Source organism: Zea mays, chromosome 9 (genome assembly GCF_902167145.1).
Source record: "Zea mays cultivar B73 chromosome 9, Zm-B73-REFERENCE-NAM-5.0, whole genome shotgun sequence".
NCBI lineage: Eukaryota > Viridiplantae > Streptophyta > Magnoliopsida > Poales > Poaceae > Zea > Zea mays.
Window position 1 is genome coordinate 131,906,510 of NC_050104.1, and position 25,280 is coordinate 131,931,789.

The 25,280-nt window shown below is 50.5% G+C and overlaps 1 protein-coding gene and 1 pseudogene across 2 annotated transcripts; both read left to right on the plus strand.

Moving 5' to 3' along the window:
- The first annotated feature begins 17,426 nt into the window (after positions 1-17,426).
- LOC103640294 (uncharacterized) lies at positions 17,427-18,247 on the plus strand (annotated as a pseudogene).
- A 3,944-nt stretch (positions 18,248-22,191) lies between these two features.
- Positions 22,192-24,946, plus strand: LOC100284249 (uncharacterized). 2 transcript variants are annotated; one of them, NM_001157144.3, is made up of 5 exons: positions 22,192-22,397; positions 22,811-23,062; positions 23,160-23,303; positions 23,380-24,102; positions 24,430-24,946. In NM_001157144.3, the coding sequence occupies exons 1-5, from the start codon at positions 22,266-22,268 to the stop codon at positions 24,691-24,693; spliced, it is 1,515 nt and encodes a 504-aa protein (NP_001150616.1). In that variant the 5' UTR covers positions 22,192-22,265; the 3' UTR covers positions 24,694-24,946. The 2 variants fall into 2 exon arrangements, with proteins under 2 accessions (NP_001150616.1, NP_001399915.1); NM_001412986.1 differs by having other exon boundaries at positions 24,436-24,946.
- Positions 24,947-25,280: the final 334 nt, after the last annotated feature.

Sequence of the window (25,280 nt, forward strand, 5' to 3'; positions counted from 1 at the left end):
ATGCGCCGACCTGAGAGCCGAGGCGGCAGCGGCGCGTGCGGAGGCGCAACAGCAGCGATCGGAGCTCGCCCAGGTCGTCGAGGAACGGAACCGACTTCAAGGCCGGGCCGCCGAGGCCGAAAGCCGAGCCGAGACCCTCGCGGCTGACTTAGCTGCGACCCAAGTCGCGGCCTCGGAGCACCGTGCCCGAGCCGGAAGTACGTCTTGGTCCTTCCTAGTTCTTTTTCTTGTTCGTTTCCCTTGCTTGTGCTTGAGGTATTTCTCCTGGCTACTTGCAGAGCTTGAGTCCGCCCTTGACGAGTCCGCCAAGGCGCTTGCTGAGGCGCTTGCCGGAGCCGCCGAGCAGAGGGAGGCGGACCTCGCGGCCATGTCCGAGGCCGTCTCGGACTTTTATCGTGCCCTCGGCTCCGTTGACGTCCCTTCAGGAAGCTCCCCTCAGAGCCGTCTTCGAGCCTTGGGTGGTCACGCCCGCGGCAGAGTCCGCGAAGCGCTACATCACGGCGTCCGGCGGGCCTTCGCCGTGCTCGCTTCTCACTACGTTGTGGATCTGGAGCGGGTTAGTGAGGGGTACTGTCTTCCTGACGAAGACGATGCTGCTCTGGCGGAGGTGCAGCGGCTTGACGCGGTTGCCGCCGGCCCGAGCGCGGTGCTGGCGACCACCTTTGAGGCGGAGGTCCTTCCTCCTGCGACGTCACCGGAGGCCGAGATGGACCCCACCGATGGCGGGGGTGGAGATGAAGGCGCGGCTCCTTCCCAAGGCGGCGCCTGATTCTCGTTTGAACAGTTTCTTGTTGAACGTGTGTCTCACCATGGCCGCTGAGGCCTGAACACTTTTGTCTTTCTTGCATGGAGTCGTACACTCCTTTCTTTCCGTCTGCATGTTCGTCCTACCTCGTCAATAATAGAGTGGCTTCTCGAGTTGGGCCATCCTTCGTGGCAGGTGATGAGTGAGGTATCCCTAACCCGGAGGTACGGGAATTCCTTGGCTCAATCGGCCTGGCCATTTTCATGTACCCGCATTCGCTCCTCGAGACCCGGCTTCTGACATAGCCAGGAGAACGTAACTGGGAGAACGCAAGAGGCCCCCCCTTTTTTTGATTTAAAAAGATCTTGACGAAGAGGGGTTCCCCCTTTTTAGCCCCCGAGGGAGGGTCGGGCTCCGCCATGGCGAGGCCGACCCTTCCTTGATGATCGAGGCGCAGAGGCTGCCTGACGGATCGGGCCCCGGCCCGAATATCCAGCGATTGTTTGGCGACACCCCTCGGTATGCCGGGCACGTCCGAGGGACTCCGCGCAAAGACGTCGGCGTTTGCGCGGAGAAAGTCGACGAGCACTGCTTCCTATTTGGGGTCGAGCCCAGAACCGATCCGGATCTGCTCGGTGGTGTCGCCACTGGGGTCGAGGGGGATGGCCTTGACCGTCTCCGCTGGCTCGAAGTTGCCGGCATGGCGCTTCACGTCTGGGACCTCCTTGGAGAGGTTCTCCAGGTCGGCGATGAGGGCCTCGGACTCGGCGAGGGCCTCGGCGTACTCCACGCACTCCACGTCGCATTCGAACGCGTGTTTGTACGTGGGGCCGACGGTGATGACCCCGTTGGGGCCCGGCATCTTGAGCTTCAGGTAGGTGTAGTTGGGGACGGCCATGAACTTCGCGTAGCATGGCCTCCCTAGCACGGCGTGGTAGGTTCCTCGGAACCCGACCACTTCGAACGTCAGGGTCTCCCTTCGGAAGTTGGAGGGTGTCCCGAAGCAGACTGGGAGGTCGAGTCGCCCGAGGGGCTGGACGCGCTTCCCAGGGATGATCCCGTGGAAGGGCGCAACGCCTGCTCGGACGGAGGACGGATCGACGCGCAGAAGCTTGAGGGTCTCGGCGTAGATGATGTTGAGGCAGCTGCCCCCGTCCATCAGGACCCTGGTGAGCCTGACATCGCCGACAACGGGGTCGACGACGAGCGGGTATTTCCCCGGGCTCGGCACATGGTCGGGGTGGTCGGCCCGGTCGAAAGTGATGGGCTTGTCGGACCAGTCTAGGTAGACTGGCGCCGCCACCTTCACCGAGCAGACCTCCCGGCGCTCTTGCTTGCGGTGCCGAGCTGAGGTATTCGCCGCATGCCCTCCATAGATCATGAAGCAGTCGCGGACCTCGGGGAACCCCCCTGCTGGGTGATCTTCGTTCTTGTCGTCGTCGTGGGCCCTGCCACCCTCGGCGGGTGGCCCGGCCCTGTGGAAATGACGCCGAAGCATAACGCACTCCTCGAGGGTGTGCTTGACGGGCCCCTGATGGTAGGGGCACGGCTCCTTGAGCATCTTGTCGAAGAGGTTTGCACCTCCGGGGGGCTTCCGAGGGTTCTTATACTCGGCGGCGGCGACAAGGTCCGCGTCGGCGGCGTCGCGTTTCGATTGCGACTTCTTCTTGCCTTTCTTCTTGGCGCCGCGCGGAGCAGACGCCTCGGGAGCTTCTTCCGATGGGCGGCCCTGGGGCTGCTTGTCCTTTCGGAAGATAGCCTCGACCGCCTCCTGGCCGGAGGCGAACTTGGTGGCGATGTCCATCAGCTCGCTCGCCCTGGTGGGGGTTTTGCGACCCAGCTTGCTCACCAGGTCGCGGCAAGTGGTGCCGGCGAGGAACGCGCCGATGACATCCGAGTCGGTGATGTTGGGCAGCTCGGTGCGGTGCTTCGAGAATCGCCGGATGTAGTCCCGGAGCGACTCCCCCGGCTGTTGCCGGCAGCTTCGAAGGTCCCAGGGATTCCCGGGGCGCACGTATGTGCCCTGGAAATTGCCAGCGAAGGCTTGGACCAAGTCGTCCCAGTTGGAAATCTGCCCCGGAGGCAGGTGCTCCAACCAGGCGCGAGCAGTGTCGGAGAGGAACAGGGGGAGGTTGCGGATGATGAGGTTGTCGTCGTCCGTTCCACCCAGTTGGCAGGCAAGGCGGTAGTCCGCGAGCCACAGTTCCGGTCTCGTTTCCCCCGAGTACTTTGTGATAGTAGTCGGGGGTCAGAACCGGGTCGGGAATGGCGCCCGTCGGATGGCCCGACTGAAGGCCTGCGGGCCGGGTGGTTCGGGCGAGGGACTCCGATCCTCCCCGCTGTCGTAGCGCCCCCCACGCCTGGGGTGGTAGCCTCGGCGCACCCTTTCGTCGAGGTGAGCCCGACGGTCGCGTCGATGGTGCTCGTTGCCGAGGTGGCCCGGGGCCGCAGGCGCGGTGTTGCGCGTGCGCCCGGTGTAGACCGAGGCTTCCCGCATGAATCGGGAAGTCGCGGCATGAGGTTCCGAGGGATATCCTTGTCTCCGGGATGCAGTGCTCTCGGCCCGCCGGGCCGCAGCGCCTTCCAGGAGATTCTTGAGTTCTCCCTGGATTCGCCGACCCTCGGTGGTTGACGGCTCCGGCATCGCGCGGATGAGCATTGCTGCGGTTGCCAGGTTCTGACCGACCCCGCTGGATGCGGGCGGCGGCCTGATCCTGACATCGTTGGTGACGCGGTGCTGGAGACCTTGGGGCAGATGACATATTTCTCCGGCCAGGGGTTGGCCCACCCATGCCTGTCCGACGTCCCGACGGATCGGCTCAAGCGCTCCTGTTCCCTCGTTGAGCCTGGCCTGCGCCTCGCGGACTTGCTCGAGTTGTGGGTCGTAACCCCCCGCCGGAGCGGGGACCACAGCTAGCTCCCGTGGGATGTCGGCGCGAGGCACCGGCCTGGGGAGGTCACCATCCTCCGGCATGCCAAGATGGTTGCCTTCGGTGGGATCCCCTAGCTCGATGTGGAAACATTCGCGGCTTGGGCCGCAGCTCTCGTCGCCAAGGCTACGGCTTCCATCGGAACAGTCGGATAGACAGTAGTCACATGCGGTCATGAAGTCCCGCACGGCACTGGGGTTGCCAAGTCTGGAGAAATCCCAACCGATGCTGGGATCGTCATCTTCCTCGGACCCAGAGGGCCCGTAGGTCGAGACGTCAGTTGGTCCCAAGGCGACCGCATACAGAACCTCAGTGGGGTTGCACTCGCCTCAATGAGAGCGCCCACCAAAACGAGGTCATTTGGCGGGTTGAGGCTGAGTCGAAATGACGCAAGATGGGAGTTAGTCGTTACCTTTTGGTCGACGAGGAGCGACGTAGTCACACCGGGGACTGGTTGCGCCGTCATCCCTGGTTCGAGGGCGACGTCCTGCAGGCTTTCCGCGAGCGCGCCGGCGTCGTCTTCTTGCTCAAGGTCAGCGTGCCGCGGGGGGACGGCGCTCTCCTCCGTCTCGAACGCGAGGTCGACGTCCGGCGTGCCTTCCGTCGGGGCGTCGGGGGCGTCGATTCGCTCGACAGCCGACGAAGCGCGGCCTCCCATCTGGCCTTGACGGCTCCGCCTCCTCCTCCGTTGGCGGGGGAGAGAACGGAGCGAGCCCGAATATTGCTCTTCCACCACGCGGGGAAGACGTCGTCGATTCCGCCGCCGGCGGGCGGGTTGTCGGCCGCCATTGTCGTAGTCGCGCGGCGGTGGAAGAAGTGTCATGTCGTAGCTGCCGTCGAAGGACATGAACTCGAGAGTCCCGAAACGAAGCACCGTCCCGGGCCGGAGAGGTTGCTGGAGACTGCCCATCTGGAGCTTGACGGGGAGCTGTTCGTCAGCACGCAGCAGTCCCCTACCTGGCGCGCCAACTGTCGGCGTTTCGAGACAGGGGGGTCCCTAAGCCGACGAGTGAGTGTGCTGCGTGCCCCAGCCCAGATGGGTCGAGCGCGTGGGCGAGCGCGAAGGGGGGAGAGGCGAGGTGGCCGGAGCCGAGCGTGAGAGAGGTGGAAGTCCCGCGGCCTTCGTGTTCGTCCCGCGCCCAGGTCAGGTGCGCTTGCAGTAGGGGGGTTACAAGCGTCCACGCGGGTGAGGGAAGCGAGCGGCCCCAAGAGAGCGCCTGTCCCGTCCTCGGTCCCGCGCGGCCAACCTTCTCTGAGAAGGCCCTGGTCCTTCCTTTTATAGTCGTAAGGAGAGGATCCAGGTGTACAATGGGGTGGTGTAGCAGAGTGCTACGTGTCTAGCGGAGGGAGAGCTAGCGCCCTAGGTACATGCCAATGTGGCAGCCGGAGAGATCTGGGCACCCTGCTGGCGTGATGTCGTGGCTGTCGGAGGTGCGGCGGAGCCTGATGGAGGGACAGCTGTTGGAGCGGTCGAGTCCCTGCTGACGTCGTCCGGCTTCCGTAAGAGAGCTGGGGGCCGCCGTCGTCATGGAGCTTGTGGAGCACCATCATTGCCCCTCTGGCGGAGCTGGCCGGATGAGACGCCGGTCTTGTTCTCCGTGACCCGAGTCGATTCGGGGTAGGATGATGATGGCGCCTCCTGTTGACGTGGCGGTCTGTGCCCTAGGCGGGGCGACGTGGGGTTTCCTCCGAAGCCGAGGTTGAGTCTGCCTTCTGTTGCCGTGGCCGAGCCCGAGCCAAGGGGTCGGGCGAGGCGGAAGTCGTTCGGCCGAGGCCAGGGCGGAGTCCGAGCCCTGGGGTCGGGCGAGGCGGAGTTTCGTCGTCTTCCGGGTCTTAGCCCGAGTCCGAGCCCTGGGGTCGGGCGGAGCGGAGTTCGCCGTCTTCCGGGTCTTAGCCCGAGTCCGAGCCCTGGGGTCGGGCGGAGCGGAGTTCGCCGTCTTCCGGGTCTTAGCCCGAGTCCGAGCCCTGGGGTCGGGCGGAGCGGAGTTCGCCGTCTTCCGGGTCTTAGCCCGAGTCCGAGCCCTGGGGTCGGGCAGAGCGGAGTTCGCCGTCTTCCGGGTCTTAGCCCGAGTCCGAGCCCTGGGGTCGGGCGGAGCGGAGTTCGCCGTCTTCCGGGTCTTAGCCCGAGTCCGAGCCCTGGGGTCGGGCGGAGCGGAGTTCGCCGTGGCGCCTTTGGCAAGGCCTGATTGCCTGTCAGACTCACTCTGTCGAGTGGCACTGCAGTCGGAGTGGCGCAGGCGGCGCTGTCCTTCTGTCAGACTGGCCAGTGGAGCGGTGGAGTGACGGCGGTCACCTCGGCTCTGCCGGGGGCGCGTGTCAGGATAGAGGTGTCAGGCCACCTTTGCGTTAAATGCCCCTGCAATTTGGTCAGTTGGTGTGGTGATTTAGTCAAGGTTGCTTCTGAGCGAAGCCAAGGCCTTGGGCGAGCCGGTGATGTGTCCGCCATAAAAAGGGGGCCTCGGGCGAGACGGAAGTCTCTCGAGGCCGGCTGCCTTTGGCCGAGGCTAGGCTCGGGTGAAGCGTGATCGAGTCACTCGTGTGGACTGATCCCTGACTTAATCGTGCCCATCAGGCCTTTGCAGCTTTATGCTGATGGGGGTTACCAGCTGAGAATTAGGCGCCTTGAGGGTACCCCTAATTATGGTCCCCGACATAACCCCTTGTGAAGGACTCCCGATGATTTGGTTTTGAGGATGAGCTTGAAGTAGTGATGAGTTTCTCCTGTCAACCACTTGGGAAGAAGATCCTGGAGCATCAACATCTTCGGCTTGTACCCTTGCTTGTTCATGAGAGACAAATGTATCTTCATTTGCATGCCTCTCATCTTTTTCATCATCTTGTGGTACATTTGATGAAGAAGGCCTGTCAATGATTTGCACCTCTTCTTCATCTTCTTTTGGTTTGATAGCTCCAATAGGCATGTTCTTCATTGCTTCCCTAAGTGGCTCATCACCTACATCATCAAGATTTTCAAGTGCTCCTTGGGAGCCATTAGTCTCATCAAATTCCACATCATATGTTTCTTCTACCACGCTAGTGGCATGGTTGAATACTCGATATGCTTTGGACTTTAATGAATAACCCAAAAGAAAACCAATATCACAACGTCTTTGAAACTCTATTTTGTTGAGGTGTATATGTGGCAGATACTTCATGCTTGATCCCAATTTCATCACAATACTCATGAATGTTGGTGTTGTCAAATTCTTTGCCATTGTCACTTCTAATCTTCTTAATCTTGCAATCAAATTCATTTTGTGCTTTCTTGGCAAACTTCTTGAATATAGATGCAACTTCAGATTTGTCATGGAGAAAGAACACCCAAGTGTATCTTGAGAAGTCATCAACAATCACTAGACAGTAGAGGTTGCCACCGGCACTGACATAATTTGTAGGTCCAAATAAATCCATATGAAGTAGTTCCAGTGGCCTTGATGTTGACATGAAAGCTTTAGTAGGATGTGTATTAGCAACTTGCTTTCCAGCTTGACATGCACTGCATGGCTTGTCTTTTTCAAACACCACATCCTTTAATCCTCTAACCATATCTTTCTTTAATACCTTCTTGAGTGTGCTCATCCCAACATGTGCAAGCCTCCTATGCCAAAGCCATCCAAGAGAAGCTTTGGTGAAAAGGCAAGTTCTTAAGTCTGCATCTTCTGAAGTGAAATCCACTAAGTAGAGGTTGTTGTATCTAAATCCCTTGAATACCATTGATTCATCATCCATTTTTGTTACAATAACCTCTGATGGAGTGAATAAGCATTGAAGTCCAAGATCACAGAGTTGTCCCACTGATAATAAATTGAAGCTCAAAGGTGCAACTAAGAGAACATTTGATATTGATAAATCATTTGAGATTGCCACCTTGCCAAGTCCTTGCACTTTTCCTTTTGAGTTGTCTCCAAATGTGATTTTATCTTGACCATCAACATTCTCATCTAGTGAGGTGAACATCCGTGGGTTGCCTGTCATATGTTGTGTGCATCCACTGTCAATAACCCAATGGCTCCCACCGGTCTTGTAGTTCACCTACATTCACAGACAATTCAAGCTTGAGTTTTGAGGGCCCTATATTGCATAGGACCAGTGACTCTCTCAATTAAGGACTTTGCCACCCAGATTTGTCTAGGTCTACTCTTATTTGGTGGACCTAGGAATGTAACCTTAATCTTTCCATTTGCAACCTTTCTTAGAACATAGTGAGCATTGAAAGCAAATGGTCTTGAGTGCTTAGGCAAGGGAGTTGGTGGTTTAGCTTTGCAGTTGTGGGCAAAATGACCTTCATTTCCACACTCAAAGCATTTGATAGGCTTATGAGTCTGCTTTGGCTTGTATTGAGTGATAGCTTTCTTTTGCACAAAAGCATTGTATCCAATACCACTCTTGTTATTTTTCATAACAGTGTTCATAAGCAGCTCATTTTGGAGGTATTGACCCTTGTTGAACTTTTGCACACTTGTTGCAAGATGTTCATTTTCACTTTTTAGTTTCTTGACCTCATTCTTAAGCCTTTGATTATCCACTGCCAACTCATTGTTGAAATCATTGTTCTCAATAGCAACTTTTCCTCTAGTAGTTGCATCAGTCAAGTAATTCTTCAATTTTTGGTTGTCTAAAGTCAGGACTTCAACTTTTTCAGTCAATTCAGCATGTAGACTAGTTTGCTCTTCTTGAATCAAATCATCACATGAGGTTGCTACATCAAGCTTAACAACAGGGTTAATAGCCTCATGTGTTTTGCAAGATAAAAGTTCATTTTCAACAAGAAGATTGTCATGATCAAATTTAATTTGAGTATAGTCTTCCTTGATCTTTACTAGTCTATTTTGCAACTCCCTATTAGCTTCATTTAATTTGTCATATTTTTCCTTAGCATCTTTTAGGGAGTTTGTGAGCTCATTTACAGTTGATGACATAGTTTTATTTTCTTCTTTTATTTCATCACTAGCCTTTATAACTATGTCATACTTGGCATTTAAAGATTCATTTTCATTTTTCAACCTATCACATTTAGCTTTTGACTTTCTAATGATTTGAGTATATTCTTTGAGTAAGTCAGCTAACTCATCATATGAAGGTGAAGCAAATTCTTCATCACTATCACTATCACTATCATCATCAATATTAATATCATTTTGTACCTTTCGTTCACCCCTAGCCATGAGGCATAGGTGAGAAGTGGATGATGGCGATGGTGGTGGTGAAGAGAAGTCCCCGGCGATGGCCGCAACTTTTTCATCATTCTCTTCTTCACTTGAAGAAGACCCACTTGATGATTCGATGTCGGTGAGCCAGTCGCCAACAATATATGCCTTTCCATTCTTCTTTTTGTGGAACCTCTTTTGCTTCCCATCCTTCCTCTTGAAGAATTTCTTTTCCTTCTTTTCATCATCGCTGTCATCTTCTTTCTTGCCCTTGAACTTATTCTTCTTGGGCTTGTTACATTGATGAGCAAGATGACCAAGCTCACCACAGTTGTAGCAGTCCATCTCAGAAATGGGCTTTCTTTTGTTGGAAAAGAACTTCTTCTTTCTTGAATCAAATTTGATGCCTTCTCTATTTAGCTTCTTCAACATCTTGGTGGTCTTTCTTACCATCAAGGCAATGTTTGCATCAAGGTCATCATCACTTGAGGATTCTTCCTCAACTTGTATTTTTGCTTTTCCTTTTCTTTCATGATTTGCTTTGAGAGCCAAATCCTTTCTTTTGGAAGATGATTCTTCTTTGTCGTTGATGTGCATGTACATTTCATGGGCATTGATCTTTCCCAAAATTTGTGTAGGTGTGGTAACTGAAAGATCCATTTGATGTAGCACAGTGACAATGTGTCCATATTTGTCTATTGGGAGGACACTGAGAATCTTCCTCACAACATCCGGTTGTGAGATTTGAGTAAGCCCCAATCCATTGACTTCCTCTACAAGAATATTAAGTCGTGAGTACATAGCATTTGCATTTTCATTAGTAAGCATTTCAAAAGAATTTAACTTTCGCATGGCTATGTGATATCTTTCCTCACGTTCACTTCTAGTTCCTTCATGTAGAGCACAAATGTCCATCCACAAATCATGAGCATTTTTATGATTCCTTACTCTATTGAACACATCTTTGCAAAGGCCTCTAAAAAGGGTGTTTTTGGCCTTAGCATTCCATTTCTCATAATTGAACTCATCACCTACAAGATTTGTGGGATCTCTAGGTTCGGGGAACCCTTGTGTGGCGGCTTTATAGACACCAATGTCTATAGCCTCTAAGTATGCTTCCATACGAATTTTCCAATAAGGAAAATCGTCACCATCAAAAACGGGAGGAGGTCCATCCCCACCGGACATCGTAACTCTAGCGGTTAAGCTAATCTATGAGCAACAAGGCTTTGATACCAATTGAAAGGATCACGATGCCCAAGAGGGGGGTGAATTGGGCTTTTCTAAAAATCAACACTAATTAAAACCTAAGCAAGAGCTAAACAAGAGCCCAACTTCACCCCAACAACTAGTGCTAAGAATATAATACTAGAAATGTAACAAAGCTAAGATAATACTTCAAATACTTGCTAAACAAATACACAATGTAAAGTGCTTGAATTAAGTGCGGAATGTAAAGCAAAGTTTAGAAGACTCCTCCAATTTTTCCCGAGGTATCGAAGAGTCGGCACTCTCCACTAGTCCTCGTTGGAGCACCCGCTCAAGGGTATCGCTCCCCCTTGGTCCTCGCAAGAACCAAGTGCTCACTACGAGATGATCCTTTGCCACTCCGGCGCGGTGGATCCCTCGAGACTGCTTACAAACTTGAGTCGGGTCACCAACAAGATCTTCACGGTGATCACCGAGCTCCCAACGCCACCAAGCCGTCTAGGTGATGCCGATCACCAAGAGTAACAAGCCTTAGACTTTTGGTTGACCAAGAGAAGCCTAATGCAAGTGGTGTGTGCTCTAGGTGGCTCTCACTAGCGTTAATGAGGAACAAGCGCGGATTATGATTCTCTAATCTCCTCACTAGGCTTTTGGTGCTTGCAATGCTCTATCAATGTGCTGGAATAAATGTGGAGTGCAAGACATTGAATATGGTGGGTGGAGGGGGTATAAATAGCCCTCACCCACCAACTAGCCGTTACAGGCAATTTACTACGCGATGGCGCACCGGACAGTCTGGTGCGCCACCGGTGCGCCAACGGTGCGCCACCGGTGCGCCAACGGTCGTTTCCAACGGCTAGTTCTGACAGAGAGTCGTTGGACTCATGGCGCACCGGACAATGAACAGTCCACTGTCCGGTGCACACCGGGACAGTCCGGTGCGGTGTCCGGTGTGCCACTAAAATTCAACTCCGAAGGCTGCGCTCTCGGGTTTCTGCGAAGGGAAATACTCTGCCGTGGACCAGCCTGGCCCCACCTGGCAGAGAGTGCACCGGACAGTCCGGTGCACACCGGACAGTCCGGTGCCCCTAAGTCAGAAACACTAAGTCTTGTTTTTCAGCTGATTTTCAAATCGGTTTTCGCTCTAACTTGTGTGTGAGTTCTAGAGTGACACCTAGCACTGTATGAGTGTGATTGTGCACGAACACTACACTAGAACTCTCTTGGTCAAACTACTCATCGACAACCCCTCTTTATAGTACGGCTAAAAGAGAATAAAAGACCTAACTAAATCGCGAGTGTCCACATCTCCTTGACACTCGGACTCCGTAGACCTTCACCTTTTGTTCCGTCGTTTTAGTCGTTGCTTCGAGTTCTTATCTCCGGGATTGTTTTCACCGTTGTAGTACTTCTACCTGTCATGCGACCTAACTTACCATTTGTCTCTGCAAAACACACGTTAGTCACATATAATATTACGTTGTCATTGATCACTAAAACCAACCAGGGGCCTAGATGCTTTCACTTACTGGACCAGCCCGACATAGTTGGCCACATCCTGTGTCGAGCCAACACCAAGAGTCTGCTGATAGCAGTTCAATGGCGTCTTCTGATGATGTTGCTGCTGATGTTGGTAGTATCGGTGTTGGTCACCCCTACTTCCCTATGTGAATTATCCGGTTGGTGAGGTGACACAGCAAACAATGAGGTAGGTGTACCGATGGGAGAAGGCTGAGTACTACCAAATGTTGGTGGAGTCATGGAGTAGGACTTCTGCTATGACCCGACAAACATCATGTATTTGTATCTTCGATTTTGTTTGTGAACTAAGAAACAATGCCACGTAATGTATTTGAGTTGCTAAATGTTGATATTAGGCTTGTGATGATATCTGAGGTCATCTTTTGTTCAGATTACATGATCTTAATGTGCTTTATTTGCATAATAACATATGGCTCGGTTTATGCATATGTGTCGCCGGTTTACCATGTCAGGAGCTGATCTATCGGTCTTATCAGCCGATTAATCGATGTCGAGCCGTTTTGAATTCAAAACTAGGTTGATTTTGATTTCGACCGTTTTTTATCGGTTTTTACTGATTTATCACGATTAATCGGATATCGGTGGCCACCAGTTTTTGCCTTTTATCCGGTTTGGTGAACCATGACCAGGACTCGTCGCACAAAGTTACATGTGGACTTTTGCTTTGGCTTCACATGTCTGCATCCACAGGCAGAAGTTCTCTGTACCATCCTCGTAATGGATTTGGGAGAATAGAAATAACTATGTGTTTAAGGGAGAAGATCTTGCGGTACATGTCATTATTGCGAGAGTAGTTAGTGATCTTAACATTTGGCGGCACTTTTTTTCTGTTTGCGCGAAGGAACTTGCGACGCATTGGTGTGCGTATGTAGCCTCAAACTGCTTGTCCTCTCGTTGGCATTCTACGTAGTACTCGAATGCTTCCAATCAAAAATCAATGGAAGGTGGACAGCGGCCCCCCGTTATTCTTCTCAAAAAAAAAAAGAGAGAGAGAGAGAGAGTCTGCATCCGATCCTGGGAAGACAGACACTAGGTAGTATTCAGTAGTGATGATCTGAACGAGCATGCTCCAGCGTGTCTGTATCGCCGGGTACGGTAAGGCTCGTCATCAGTGCTCTGACATCCATCTATGTCTCGTCTAGCTTATTGTGAATGAATTCGCAACAGTAAGGTAGGCTGATCCGCTGATGTACCGAAGAGAGGCCAAGCCCAACACAGACAGGGGAGCGCGCGAGAGAGAGAGATGAGGCGCACACATTGATGATCGATGGAAGTAAGTGTTGATGGATCCAAACATTTTTTTTTAGGAACAATTGGATCTATACCATTAAAAGATCCAAACTTTAGATATATATCATGGACCCTACATGTTATTGACTCATGTGGACCCACATGTAAGTGAGATAGTAATGGTATGGATCCAAAGTGGTGATCTTTTAATGGTATGGATCCAAATTTCCTTTTTTTTAATCTTGCAATCATCAGGAGAGCTGGGACCCTCAGTCGTTTATCTGCGTGGAGATATTAGGGAGTGTACTGATGTATATGTACAGGAGGGAGGGCAGCGTGATTCAGAACAGGATTTTATATTGCAGAGAAGGGCGTGGTCAGGTCACAACTCAGATCTTCTTGTACTTGTGCCAGCAGATGAGCATGTCCACGCAGCGCGGGAAGATGTATAAACGGCACCCCCTCCTCCCATCCCCGCCTCGGCGCCTCCGCCGCCTGCCGCCGGCCCCGGTCGGGACGCGCACTGCCCCATGCGGAGCGGCTCCAAGAACTAAAAACAGTCCTCCTCTACAAGTCGATCGCAGGCGGCGGTACGGAGCAATCGAGCAGAGCCTCTCTGCTGCAGAGGAGGAGACGCCGCCCCACCCCACTCTAGTTTTCGCCGCCGCATCGCGGACGACGCGGGGTTGTTTGGATTGGATAAGCTCTACCGTGTACTACGCGGTGGTGGGGCCCCGCGCGTCAGGGGACGTGCAGTGCAGGAGGAGGCCCGTGGCTGGAGGCCAACGAACCGCCGGCCGTGAGTTGTGGTGTCGTGCTCGTCTCCGAAACGGTTAAGCTGATGGGCTGGCTGATGGCATCCGGACGGTCTTCCAACTGTGAATGTTTGATTGGTTGCTTCATCTCACAACACAACGCCTGCCTGCCGAGTTCTGGGCGGCGAGGTAGCCCAGTTTGACCATGAGCGTGTTGGGCCGAACACCAAGCCGGATCGTGTGACTTTCTTCCTGCCACGGCCTACGTGGGTCGAATCGGGCCATCAAGAAAACCTCGAGAGTACTATTTCCATTAAACTACTATCTCTACTACTTATTAAGGCTAGAGATGGCAACGGGTACGTACCCGCCGGGTATTGTCTTTCCATACCCGCACCCGCGACAAAAAAATATACCCGACACAATACCCATACCCGGTTGCGGGTAGAAATGTTTACCCATACCCGTACCCGAGTGGGTATTGTTACCCGACGGGTAACCCATACCCGGCAGCCACCCGATTCAGATTAATTAAGTTAGGTAAAAAACAGTAGCAAAAGTATAAGACATCAGTTCAAATCACTGCCACGCCATTGCCTCACATAGTCACATGATTACAAGCCATAAGTTCAAAAGTTGCAGCTTACAGGCATCAGTGCATCACAGATATTTCATTACAGGCATCAGTAGTTCAGTACCAGCCTACCAGGCTACCAAAAGAACTAGTTTTTCATGCACCAAAAAAGTTACTTTACCACTACCAGCCTACCAGGCTACCAAAAGAACTAGTTTTTCATGCACCAAAAAACATGTGACCATGACACCAATCACATCATCGACGTTGCAGCAAGCAGGCAATAGGCTGTTAGAGTTTAGACTTGACTTTATTGATTCAAAGGGCAAGCTCCTACATGAACAAATTTAGAATTAGTTAGCAGTGAAGGCACAAAATTAATCAAACAAGGACAAGTTAGAAAGAATAACCTGAAGGCCCTCTTGTATGTCTTGGAGACAAGACCAAAAGGTAGCAGGTTTCTTGCTCGTATCATCAACTAGAAAAACAAATGTATAAGTTTTCAGGCATGAGTATAAATAAAATATGAATTCTACAGACTACAACAAACCAACTGTATACCTTTGTACTTGTTCCGAAGCCAGTTTTGGGAACACATGAGAGCCTCCAACATCTTAGAAGTGAGCCTGCTACGATGCTCACTAAGAACTCTACCCCCGGTGCTGAAAGCTGACTCCGAAGCAACAGTTGTAACAGGGATAGCATATATATCCCTTGCAATCATCCTCAAAGTGGGATATCGAGTTCCCGCCACCTTCCACCAATCCAACACATTAAAGTTTTTTGTTTGCATGCTCAACATCTCTTCATCCAAGTAGCGGTCCAATTCTGATTTAAACCCCATGTTTGCTGGCTTCCTACTTGCAACACGTGCACTAATGGAAGCTAAGTAGTCATCATTGTTGCTAACTATAGGAGTTGATGTTTGGCTGCCCTCTAAATCCTCTTCTACATGGTACTCACGCATCAAGTCAGCTAACAAGTTCTTAACATCATTAACACTGTCCTCACATGCTTGACCCGATATTCCAAGTAAATCCTCATAACAAATCAACAACACTGTGGTCTTGAATCGGGGATCAAGAAGAGTTGCAATGCCCATTAACCCTTGTATGTCAGTCCAATACTTATCAAACTTGGTTACCATATTAGCTGACATGGCTTCCACTAATGGGTTGCCACAAGTCGACCATTGCCTAATTTTCTTTCTAATCTCAGCAATTTTAGTGAAGTAGATGTTAGCTGTGACATAATCTGTCCCAGAAAAAAGTTCAGTGATATTATAGAACAACCTAAGCCTTTCCACAACATCCTCTGCAAATTTCCACTCCTCCTCAGTTGGCAAAGATGTGTACTGTCTATCTACACGGCTTGCTCTAACAAAAACAACCTTGTAGGGCAATGCACTTTCTAGCATGCTAAAGGTAGAATTCCACCTAGTCCTACAAGGTTAAGACGAGGAAGAGGAACGAGGTTCAAGAAGAAGCATCACCGGTCGTCGTCGTTTGTGGTGTCATTGGTCACCGCCATGGATGCAGGAGCAGGATGCCTCCGCCGTTCAGGCGCTCAGCGACTCAGCAATCAGCATGGGGAGTTGGGGATTGGGCGACTGGCGCTTGGGGTTTTGGGAGAGCGAGCACCGAGCTGCCGACCGAGCGTCCGAGGCTCCGAGCGGAGAGCCAGCGGCGGCGGCGTGGGTTGGGGCTTGGGGAGAGCGAGCTAGGGTTTGCTGTTTGCCTGTTTGCAGTTTGCTTGACGCCTTGACTGGTCCGCAGACGGAAGCGGCGTAGCACAGGCTGACAGGCACATGGGCACTCCAAAGGCTGAAGTAGTCGCGTGCGTTTTAGGCCAGGAATCCAACGTCACGCACAACTTGAGTTGAGGCCCACTTGTCAGCCACTTAGCCTGCTTGCATGTGTATATTGGCCTGTGTATATGAATTGACGGGTAGAAATTACCCACGGGTAGACGGGTATGGGTACTACGCAGCCGAACCCGTACCCGATATACCCGATGGGTATATGATTTTGTCCAATAACGTACCCGCGGGTGATAAAATGCTTCCACACCCGCCTCTATACCGGGTAAAACCCATCGGGTTTGCGGGTTTCGGGTACCCGTTGCCATCTCTAATTAAGGCGGTAAGGGTAGCCTGCCGTTCTGCCTTCGTTCAATCTGGATCGTCCATCTGCCTTTATTCAATCTGGATCGTCCATCGCTCGTGCTAGCCGCGCCCTCACCCCGCCCCATCCGCGTGCTCGCTTCGCGCAAAAAATCGACACAAGTTGACAATACAAAGAGCTGATTACACGAGCTGACTGCTTCCTCTATAGCAGGAAGGTTTATAAGTTGCTACCGCAACCTTTGGCTGGCCGATATGGTACATTATATTTGCGCGCGTGGTAGCCTGCGTGGGCTGAGTTATTTGGTTACCGTATGAGGCCCATCTATCAATTAAATTCTATAAGGCCCATCTAAAACTTGAAATGAAAAACCAGTCAGTCTTCACGCACGCGGCCGCCGCGCTGGGCAGCGAGTTTGGGATTGAGTAGCGCCGTGGCCGCTCCGGCCCAGAGTGTATCGAAGTGTATGCGCTGATTGGTTGTCTGCCTCTGTTGTGAGTTTGTTCCTGCGTGGTAAAAATACGTACCTTGTTGTTGGTAGATGGCTCGTTGATGGGGTACATTGGATTGGTGGTCCTCCTGAAGACTACATTCCTGACTGGTTGTGTGTGATGAGAGATCTTCCAGAACTTGTGCTGAAGTATATGTTCCTGCATAAGACAAATTAGAGTTTTGGTCAGGTAGGTGCTTACCCAAGGTTTTGTGTCCATTGGTTTCTTCAGAATGAGCCGAGTTGTTGACTGCTATATGTGCGGCTATTTTCATTATGAACTTGCACAACTGTCCATGATTTTGGAATTGAATCTCTTGTCGTTTCTGGCTTTCCAAATGTACCGAATCATCAGGAGTATATGGTTGGATCAGAGCTGAAAAAATTTCCTGGACTCCATCTTGTTCCTGAGGGAGGTTAGTAGTACGTAGAAGAGGGATAGAAGAAAGAAAGTAAAATGTATCAGCGGTACTTGGAACTTTTGAACCTAGGCTAAACTTTCCATCATTATTTTATTTTCTTACGAGGCTACAGGCTGTGTTATTTGTCCAAGCAACTTTCTTTATGATCTGGCATTGAACTTTTTTTTGGTATGTACTCCCTCCGTTTCTTTTTATTTGTCGCTGGATAGTGTAAAATTGCACTATCCAGCGACAAATAAAAAGAAACGGATGGAGTAGCAAAATACTTAGCACACCAGCGATGGCAGCTACTTACCAAACTGGCCTTGTGGCCGAGCCACAGTTGCTGAACACTGAAATTATCACTCGAAGGGCCACCTACTTTGTTGCTGACACTAACAGAAAAGACAAATGTGTCGGCTACTTGGATGTGTTTGTACACCAGGCACGCGACATCCACAATGTTTGTGTCTATCACAAGCAGGATGTGAATGCAAAGTTGTGCCTCATGAGCAGCCCTGATATTTTGTGCTCAACCAAGGTGATCAGCCGTGCTGGGCGCAACCCAGTATTTGAGGAAAGCCTACGCCTTGATGTGCAAACTGTGTATGCTTCTTTCAAGTGCGAAATATGGATGTTAAGCAGAGTGAGGAACTACCTGGAGGATCAGCTCCTTGGCTTTGCCCTTGTTCCTCTCGTAGACATTGTAATTGGTAATGGAAAGCTGGTCTAGGAGTTCTCCTTGACATCTACTGACATGTTCCACACACCAGCTGGATTTGTGCACTTGTCCTTGTCATATGCTGGTTGTTCCCCAGATGTTGTCCCCATCTCATCACCCAAAAGTCCCCATCAACAGTGGATGATTCTGGAAATGATCATGTGGTTCCTGCTCAACTTGAGAAGATTGTGTTCCCAGACCTAAATGTGGAGAAGGAAGATGAGATCATGGTCTCAAAGTATCTCGAGATGACTTCGGACTCTGAAACCCCTATAAAAGTTGAGAACGACATGTCGCTGCATTCTGCAAATGATGATGATGTTCCTTCTAAACTTGAAAAGATCAAGTTCATAGATTCCGGAAGGACAAGCGCGGCGTGATGAACGCGGTGCAGCTGCTAGACCCGTCCGCGCCCGGCGTGGAGACACGGTTCCTCGTGTCGGTGCTGCTGGCCGTGGCGCAGTCCCGGCGGTGCTGGAAGCAGATGGTGGCCGCGCGGCGCGTGCGGGTTCCTGTAGGGACTGGTGGCCTCCAATGTTGTCGCGCGGCGGGGTGGCGGCGTTGCTAGCTGCCTGCGCCGGCGGCACCCCGGCGGCGCAGGCCGCGACGACCGGGGTGCTGCGGAACCTCGTCGCGTTCCCGGATCTCCTCCCGGCGTTCCACGATGGGGGCGCGCTGCCTCTGCTCCTGCAGCTGGTCTCCCTTGGCACGCCGCGCGCGCAGGAGCTGGCACTGGCCTGCCTCTAGAGCCTCACCACAGGAGATGGCGACGATGAGGTGCAGCGGCTCAGAGTGGAGGCGTTCCAGGAGGGGCCCACTCGGATGCGTCAACGACATCCTCGACGGCCGTCGCGGCGATGAGCCGAGCCTAGCGCACACGCTGGGCCTCCTCCAAAACATGGCGTCCTTCCGCTACATCGTCGAGATCGCGGCGTCCGGCGGCCTGGCAGCGACCGGTCCGCCACCCGCGTCGAGGCCGCCCCAGCGCTCGAGGAGCTCTGCGGCAACGCGGGCAAGGCCGGCCTACGGCAGGAGGCCGTGGTCGCGGACACCGTCTCGCGGCTGGTGTGGAGGCTGGAGGCCAAGCCCGCGGGCGAGCGCGACGCCACGGCGCGCGAGCTGGCGGCGGTCCTGGGCGCGTCGGGCGGGTGCCACAAGGCGTTCCAGAAGGACGAGTGCGGCGTGGTGAACGCGGTGCAGCTGCTGGACCCCTCCGCGCCCGGCGTGGAGACGCGACTCGGCAAGGGGAAGATGCTTGGCGTGTTCCCACGGACGTGACGCTCGCTGGCGCATCAACCTCAACTGTATGTATGTGCTCCTACTTCTATGTGCTATAAATATAACCAAATCCAATTCCCCTGCCTCGGTTCACCATCTGCTTCGGCTCTCTTGTGTGATGAACTGGGATGATGATGGATTGATCTTGTACATGTCGGCGTGCGTGCGTGCGTGCGTCAGTGATGCTGTTGGTAGATCACTACAGGTGCTACTGGAAACAATAAAAAGATGGAAACATTCTTGTATGCAGTTGTAAAATCTCTGCTCTGTTCTGAAGGAATTCAGCTTTAATAATTCAGCTTTAATATGCATCTACTTTTGTTTTATAACAATATGGCAGTTCGTTTGGTTCTCCTATTCCATTAGGATGTTGAATCAAATCATGCGAGATACGAGTAGCAGTAGCTTCGATTCGACCAACGCTCTCCTGCATCCGCTGCTGGTTGTTGTTGTCCCCAGTACCGGCAGCTTATCATGAAGTTGACTGCACCGACAACTTCGAATCATGATTGATTGGCCAACAGTAATATTACAACAGTGGTTTTGGTTAGCGTTATGATGGTGGTTAGGTCAGCACTCGACACACAGCTCCTGGGCCTGGCCGCCTGGGCCATTGCCGCGTGATGCCTACAAGTACATCGACTTGAATAAAAGGGATCAAGCATTCGGGTTTGTACGGCTGGTACACGTACAATAGAGGTTGGTGAAACCCTATAAATTTACCTTGGTATGACAGGAAGGATGCTTTAACGACGTGTTTTAGGATCTGGAGGGAGTATAGTGCAGTTGTATCCTTTAACTTGCAAGCAAGGCCGGGATCGGGGTCTTCAATCTTGCTCGGCTTGTGCGTTGACAGTTGCTTCAAGCCTTCGACGACGCTGTCGGTGAAGCTGTTTAAGCAAGTATAATAAGAGGGTAAAAGCAGGATAATGCGGAGGTGGAGGACGGAATAGAGAAGAGAGAGGAAAAGCGGGTTGTAAACTCGTAGTTGGTTTAGACATAAGGACAAAAAAAACTTTGTGTGGGAGATAAGTGAGATCCTACATCTATTACTACTTATTAAGGCTAAGGGGTAGCCTGCCTCTGCTTTGTTCTGTCTTCCGACGATCTCAACCGTCCAATACGCTCTAGAGTCTCTCCCGTCCGATGCGCACACTCTCTCCCCCACACACACCCGCTCGCGACCCCCGTTCCACATCCCCTATTCCGATCCAAAACCCTATACGACACCCGTAGCCCGGATCCCATGTCCCGCTCCCCCCGTCAAGCAGTCGCGGATGATGGGCAATCGATTGCGGAGACGGTGTGCGAGAGCTCGGACGCGGAAAGGTCTGCGGCGAGCTGCGTGACCTATGTTGGCGTGGAGCTGAGGCAGAGGAGCGTCTCTAGGGGTGGGAGGGTGGCGGCCATGGCGTGGGGGCACGGCCGGCCCTGAGGGGGTGCGGCGGGTGCGGCCGCACCGGGCCCCCAAAAACAGAGGGCCCCTCTGGCCACTGGAGCTTAGTACTTTTTTCCCGCTAAGCATATCTACCCTAGACATAAATATGCAAGAGCGATGCACTATCGATCAGTTTCGTTTAAATTGTTAAACTAATGTCACAATTACTTATCTAATATTCACTTTGTTCCAAAATAGTATTTGTTTTAACTCTTGATTTTTATGTCTATATTCAACTAGATGATGAGGAATCAACTAGAGAAGCAAAATAAATTCTATTTTGATACAGAGAGAGTATTATTTACTATACACATGATGGTTGCATCGACGGAGAGAAGATTTTTAAACTTGAAATATTTTTTGAACTATTAAAAGTCAACAATGACTTAAGAGAGGTTAAATGGTTTGGCGATTATATGTATCTAAAAGAAGTTGTTGGATGAGATTGATCTTAATGGTATAAGCGATGATTTGTATCACAAAATGTTAGAAGATATTTTTAATGACATCGAATAACAAGTATATGTTTTTGCTATATTTTATATTTATCATCTTATAAACTTGAAAATAGTACATTATGATTTGTATACGCTGAATATTATATATATTGTGTGTGGATGGGACCTCTATTTTGGATTTCGCACCGGGCCCCTAAAAAGTCAGGAACGGCCCTGCGTGGGGGCCTAAGGCAAATGGCAGCATGATATTATATGTTCCCGTTGCAACGCACGGGCACTAACCTAGTTATACAAAAGTTAGTACATTTATGAGTAATATTATCAATCACACACGAGCATCGATACGTAGCCTAGTATATGTTACAAGTTTTGGTAACCGTATCTTCCATGTTTTTCGCCCTCTATATATATATAAACTACTATAATGTCTCATGATTAATTAAGTTTTTTAAAAATCTACAGCACAAATGTAATGATATATAGTAAGTAACCAGCATTGATGACAACATTGTACTCAACATGGTACAGAATAAAACTGGAATCCATAAATTCAAAGTCAAAATATATCCGGCGCAATGATTTTGTGCTCAAGGCAAACATCTTGCGTGTTGTTCTAAGTCGTGAATCACAATTAATGCACTAGAATCCATAAATTTAAAGTAAAAAATATATATCCGGCACATGGATTTTGTGCTCAAGGCAACATTGCGTGTCGTTCTAAGTATTGAATCACAATTAATGCACTAGATTCCCGAGGATTGGTGTGAAATTAGCCCATTTTTCTCTTAATCTCTAGGAATCTATGAGGTGATTTAAGTGTTCCAAACTGGCTCTTATAGTAGTAGAGATTTTGTTTTGTATAATAATTTGTGTACCGCCATGACTTTTATAAGGTTACGTTTTATCGCGTGGGTCCGATTAGTGTGTCATTATGTACAGCTGAGTGCGATAAGGTTTTCTTCGTTTCACCGAACATATCCTATGTACAAGGAGGTCTTTGCGTTACTGCGTACTGCACATAGTTAATCTACATATTTCGTCCTCTATATTGTTCCGTTTATGTTTTTAATGAAAAAACAACTCCCACGCTCTTTTTTTTTCTTCTTCTCACGCGTAGCTATATATTTAAGAGAAAGTAAAACCGCAAAGCGAAGGTAATTCACCCTCACCCCTTCGGCTATTCCTCGCCCCCTTCCCTTCTCGAGGATTCGCGTAATCGTCACCATGCGCCGCCCGTGGAGGCACTCGGGCCCAGGGTCCGCCGTCGCGGCGCGCCACGGCGCCGCGGACCTCTGCCTCCGCGAGGTCGGGGACCTCCTGCCGCGACGCTTCGCCCGCCGCGCGGCCGGTTCCGAGGTCAGTTCCCTTCATCCCCCGCCTTCCGTTCCGTCTCCGCGCTTTGCCCTTTTAATCCCCCGTGGCTTGCCGCATCTCGATCCGTGTTGCGGCGGCGGATCGGAGCGCGCAGAGATCGGGCTGGACGGCCGGTGCGTCCAATGGCGTGGCGTGGCGTGGTCTCGGGCCCGGGCCGTGCGGTGCTGATTGGGGGTTGTGTTGAATTCCATTCATCTGGGGTGTAGTGTTGCGTGGTGCCAGTTGATGTGATTTCCCCGTTGCCTAGGTGTTTGGTTGACGTATTGGATTAGTTATTTGCCCTATTACTATTTGAGTGTTTAACAGGACAGTCTGAATCACATAGAAAATTAATCAGAATCGGTGAATACTGTATGCATTTGTTGTTGGTTGCTGATGGAATTACCTTCTTTCAGGACCTTGTAATGCGGCTCCAGATTCACCGGAAGCTTGACAGGCACACGGGCTGCGTCAACACAGTGGGCTTCAATGAGGTCGGTGACACCCTCATATCGGGGTCTGATGATCAGAAGGTGATGCTGTGGGACTGGGACACTGGCACCGTCAAATTAGAGTTTCATTCAGGACATGGCGGCAATGTGTTCCAGGCACGGTTCATGCCCTGCTCAGACGATCGGACCATTGTCACTTGTGCTGCTGATGGCGAGGTTGGTTTGTTAGTTCCTTGCTTTCTCGTTCAACTTTAGTTGATCGCGTGCACCGTCTCAGTTTTTATCAGCTGTGATGCTCTTGTGCCTCTTCCAGGTGAGGCTTGCCAAGATACAGGATGCTGGAGACGTGTCCACAACATTGCTTGGTGAACATGAGGGAAGGGCTCACAATTTGGCTATAGAGCCTGGTAGTCCTTACATTTTCTACAGCTGTGGTGAGGAAGGCTTTGTTCAACATGTAAGCCATTAAACAGGTGCAGTATTTCAGGTGTTTGTAAACTGATATATAACCAAGTGTAATCTTTCTTGTGCAGTTTGATCTCAGAACAAACACAGCCTCAAAACTATTTCTTTGCAGAAACTCCACTAAATCAGTATACTCATCTCTTGTTCACCTAAATGCGCTTGCAATAGATCCGAGGAACCCAAATCTTTTTGTTGTTGGAGGAAGCGATGCATATGCTCGTGTGTATGACATTCGCAAGTGCAAGTGGGATGGATCATCTGATTTTAGTCACGCATCTGACTGCTATTGCCCACCACATCTTGTTGACAATAAGAGTGTTGGAATAACAGGGATTGCATTCTCTCACCTGAGTGAGTTGCTTGTATCTTACAATGAAGAGAATATTTACCTATTCTCTAAGGATGGAGGGCTGGGACCTGACCCCAAAAAATCTGTTAGGATTGGAGCAATTGAAGGGTGCAAATCAACAATGCTAGCATCTGGACATGATGTTTCTCAACCTGCACCTCAGACATACGTCGGTCATGTTAATCGTGAAACGGTGAAGCGTGTGTCTTTCATTGGGCCAAATGATGAATATGTTGCCAGTGGGTCAGACTGTGGCCGGATCTTTATTTGGAGAAAGGGAGATGGGAAGTTTCTACGAGCCATGGAGGGTGATGAGTGCATTGTGAATTGCATTGAGCCTCATCCTCATGCTATGGCAATCGCGAGCTGTGGAATTGATAATGATGTAAAAGTTTGGACTCCCTCTGCGATTGAGCGGGCACCTATGATACATGTTGATGAGGTAATATCTTCTGTGGCCAATCTATATTCTGACCCCTTAATCATCTCTACCTTTGATCGATCTATATTCTTACCGCTTATTATCTCTACCTTGGTTAATCTATATTCTGACCCCTTATCATCTCTACTTTCTTCCAATCTATATGCTCCGCATAGTGGAGAAACAACAGAGATCTGTTGGTCAGGATGTTATATTTATTGGCCTGGTGGAGACATTTTTACATCACTACTTTCTCCACGATTTTGTCTTTCCAGTTCAGCATCATCCGTTTTCGTTTGATATTTGAATTTTATACATTTACAATTTATTAAGTATCTCTTTTGGCAGCTCCAGTTGAGACCTCGCAAGAGAAGAGCCAAGCTCTGGCGCTTTGGCATACGAGACCTGTTGATCCAACAGATACTGGTATCGGAAAATAGGCAACAGTCAGCTGAAGAAGGCTCATCAGAGGACCATGAGGACAACATAGAATTACTTGATCTAGTGCTACAGGCTGCAGTTGAAGGTGTATCATCATCATCAGACGAGGAGGAGGAGGACGACGACGACGGCGATAATGAGGAGGCGGCGGCCTCTGATGGCTCTGAATAGTAGTCAACCGATCTTTCAGGGTTGTTTCAAATTGTAAATATACAATAATAAGCCATCACTCTTCTCATGTATTATATAATAGAACTATGATTTATTAGCTTGTCATTTCTATGTTATAAATCTGCTTTTAGTATGCTACTTTAATGAAAAAATTGGGCTAACCAAATTGTGTGCTATGTTATGAAAATCTGAAATGGTGTTGCGTCATATATTTAATTGTCTGACCAAAAAAACTTTGTGGTTCATCCCTGGGAAGCATACCTTGTTGTCTATTTTCTCGCGTGTAGTAGCAGGATGACTTGATGCCATGTCTTGATTTGAGGGACTCTTAGCTTCCTTTCATTGCTGGTTTGTACAGCTGACTGATATGAAAATGGTGTAAGAGTGTTGGCGTGTGAGAAATGTGTTTGATCCTTGCAAAATACATGATGGATTAGAACGTGGTGGTACTTTAGAGAGTGGTTTTTTTTGTTTCTTATTCTTCTCAACTGCAATATTCAGCATTTCAGCCATGGATTACCACATAGACAAACCTTTTTTTTTTCTGTTTTACTTTATACTCCATACGCCAGGGGCGGATCCAGTGG

Coding starts and splice junctions, on each gene's coding strand:
- LOC100284249 (NM_001157144.3), top strand. CDS start 22,266: ATGCGCCGCCCGTGGAGGCACTCGGGCCCAGGGTCCGCCGTCGCGGCG. Junction 23,304..23,379: donor AGGAAGGCTTTGTTCAACAT/GTAAGCCATTAA, acceptor TTTCTTGTGCAG/TTTGATCTCAGAACAAACAC. Junction 24,103..24,429: donor CTATGATACATGTTGATGAG/GTAATATCTTCT, acceptor CTCTTTTGGCAG/CTCCAGTTGAGACCTCGCAA.